A 1,769-nucleotide genomic window follows, 5' to 3' on the forward strand; every position below is an offset into this window, starting at 1 on the left:
TTATCTGCATTTTTAGCAGTAATTAATGTAATTAATTTTATTTATCTATTCATTGATTATTTAAATTTATTTAGGTCTTTCGTCAGTTAAGCAAACTATATTAATAAATAATATATTATGTATATTTATGAAGTAAATAATATTTAAATAAAATACCAAGCCGGTTTTTAAGCACTGCAACAGTAACATAAAACAAATAAATTTGCTCAATAAACAATAACTGTGACGCTAGCTCTAAAACGCTAACCAAACTTTATATGTCTTTGACAAATATAATGTGAGCACATCTGTGTTGACTTTACCAGCGCGTAGGGCCGGGAGTTGCTATAAAAAGAAATTGTTTTGGCCAAATTTACATCATTCCCGAATCGACAAGATGAGAACTTTCACAATTGCTTTGAGCTGCGCCCTTTTGGCCATGCTTGTTGCCCACCTGCCGTGCGCTGAGGCAGTCACCTGTGCAGAGGCACCCACCGATGCCAACTGCATTGACTGCACTCTTGCAGCAAATGAAGCCGATCCCGAGTGCGCGTCTCTAACTACAGTGGAGCCAATCACGACGCAAGCCCCGACGGCTGGCGAGTCAACTGTGGCTAATGATGATGCCGATGCTGACGATGATGATTGTCCCTGCCGTCGTCCACGTGGAGGTCGTGGCGGTCGCCGCGGTGGGCGCGGAGGACGTGGAGGACGCGGTGGCTGGCGTGGCGGTCGTGGAGGACGCGGTGGCTGGCGTGGTGGCAGGCGTGGCGATAGACGCTTTGGCCGCGGCTAAAAACAGATCCCTGACAGGCGAAACTAATTACCATTTGGAATAAATGAATTTGAAGATTATTGAAGTTTTTGAGATTTATTTTGTACGGGGTTTCCTAAATTTATTTCGAAAATTTGCTTTGCAAAATTGAAATATTTCCCAGGCTCTTCTACTTGATTTTCATAATATCAAATACAAATTTAATATATTTTAGTATTTTTGGTAGGTATAAAAAATCTGATCTAGGTGATTCTCAATTGTTAACGAAAAAGCTTCAAGTTAGATAAATTATTCAATTAGGATTGCGTCTTTTTTCGCCTTTCCACAGCATCCAATTAAATTCTCAAGGTCATAACAATTTTCCTTTACGAATCTCATGAATTTAGATAATGAAAGGAAAATAAATTAACACTATAATAAATATTCCTTTATTAAAATATATTATATTATTGATTTATCTTAATTACGTTAATAATATAATAATTATATAATAAAATAATAATAAATATAAAAGTTAATCATTTTAGCAAGCTCAACTAAAATATATAAATAAAAATCATTCAATCTATATCAGTTTCCTATATTCAGTAGAAATCAGATTCGTTGAAATACTAGTAAAATATTTACAAAAAAAAAAAAAAAAAAAAAAATAGATTCTGCATTTTACATACATAGAAGACCAAAAATAATTAAGGAAAATAGGAGAAAAAGAGAAAACTGTTGCCCAAATTGAATATAAAATGAAAAGTACTTCAAAGTGAGCGCCCCTTGGGAGCAACTAGCAATTGACTAAATGGTCCAATCAGATGTCAAATATCAGTCAAAAGGCAGTCGTCGAAAAATGTAATCACAGTTCAAAGTCGAAAAAATTGACATAATTACGAGTGCATGGCGTATCATATACATTTCACGTGGCTGCAAAAGAGCGAAAAGAAATCACAGAAGCAAGCGAAAAAAAAACAAGCAGAAGCGAAAAATGAAGTGAAATTTTAATAAGCTAAATAAAGCGGCAAGA

The 1,769-nt window shown here is 35.2% G+C and overlaps 1 protein-coding gene across 1 annotated transcript; it reads left to right on the forward strand.

The window, feature by feature from the left end:
• The first annotated feature begins 360 nt into the window (after nucleotides 1-360).
• Nucleotides 361-834, forward strand: LOC108620654 (uncharacterized). The gene has a single exon (XM_018017554.2). The coding sequence runs from the start codon at nucleotides 377-379 to the stop codon at nucleotides 773-775; it is 399 nt and encodes a 132-aa protein (XP_017873043.1). The 5' UTR covers nucleotides 361-376; the 3' UTR covers nucleotides 776-834.
• Nucleotides 835-1,769: the final 935 nt, after the last annotated feature.

This window comes from Drosophila arizonae, chromosome 3 (genome assembly GCF_054131065.1).
Source record: "Drosophila arizonae isolate 15081-1271.41 chromosome 3, UAZ_ARI_1.0, whole genome shotgun sequence".
Classification (NCBI taxonomy): Eukaryota; Metazoa; Arthropoda; class Insecta; order Diptera; family Drosophilidae; genus Drosophila; species Drosophila arizonae.

Coding starts and splice junctions, on each gene's coding strand:
- LOC108620654 (XM_018017554.2), top strand. CDS start 377: ATGAGAACTTTCACAATTGCTTTGAGCTGCGCCCTTTTGGCCATGCTT.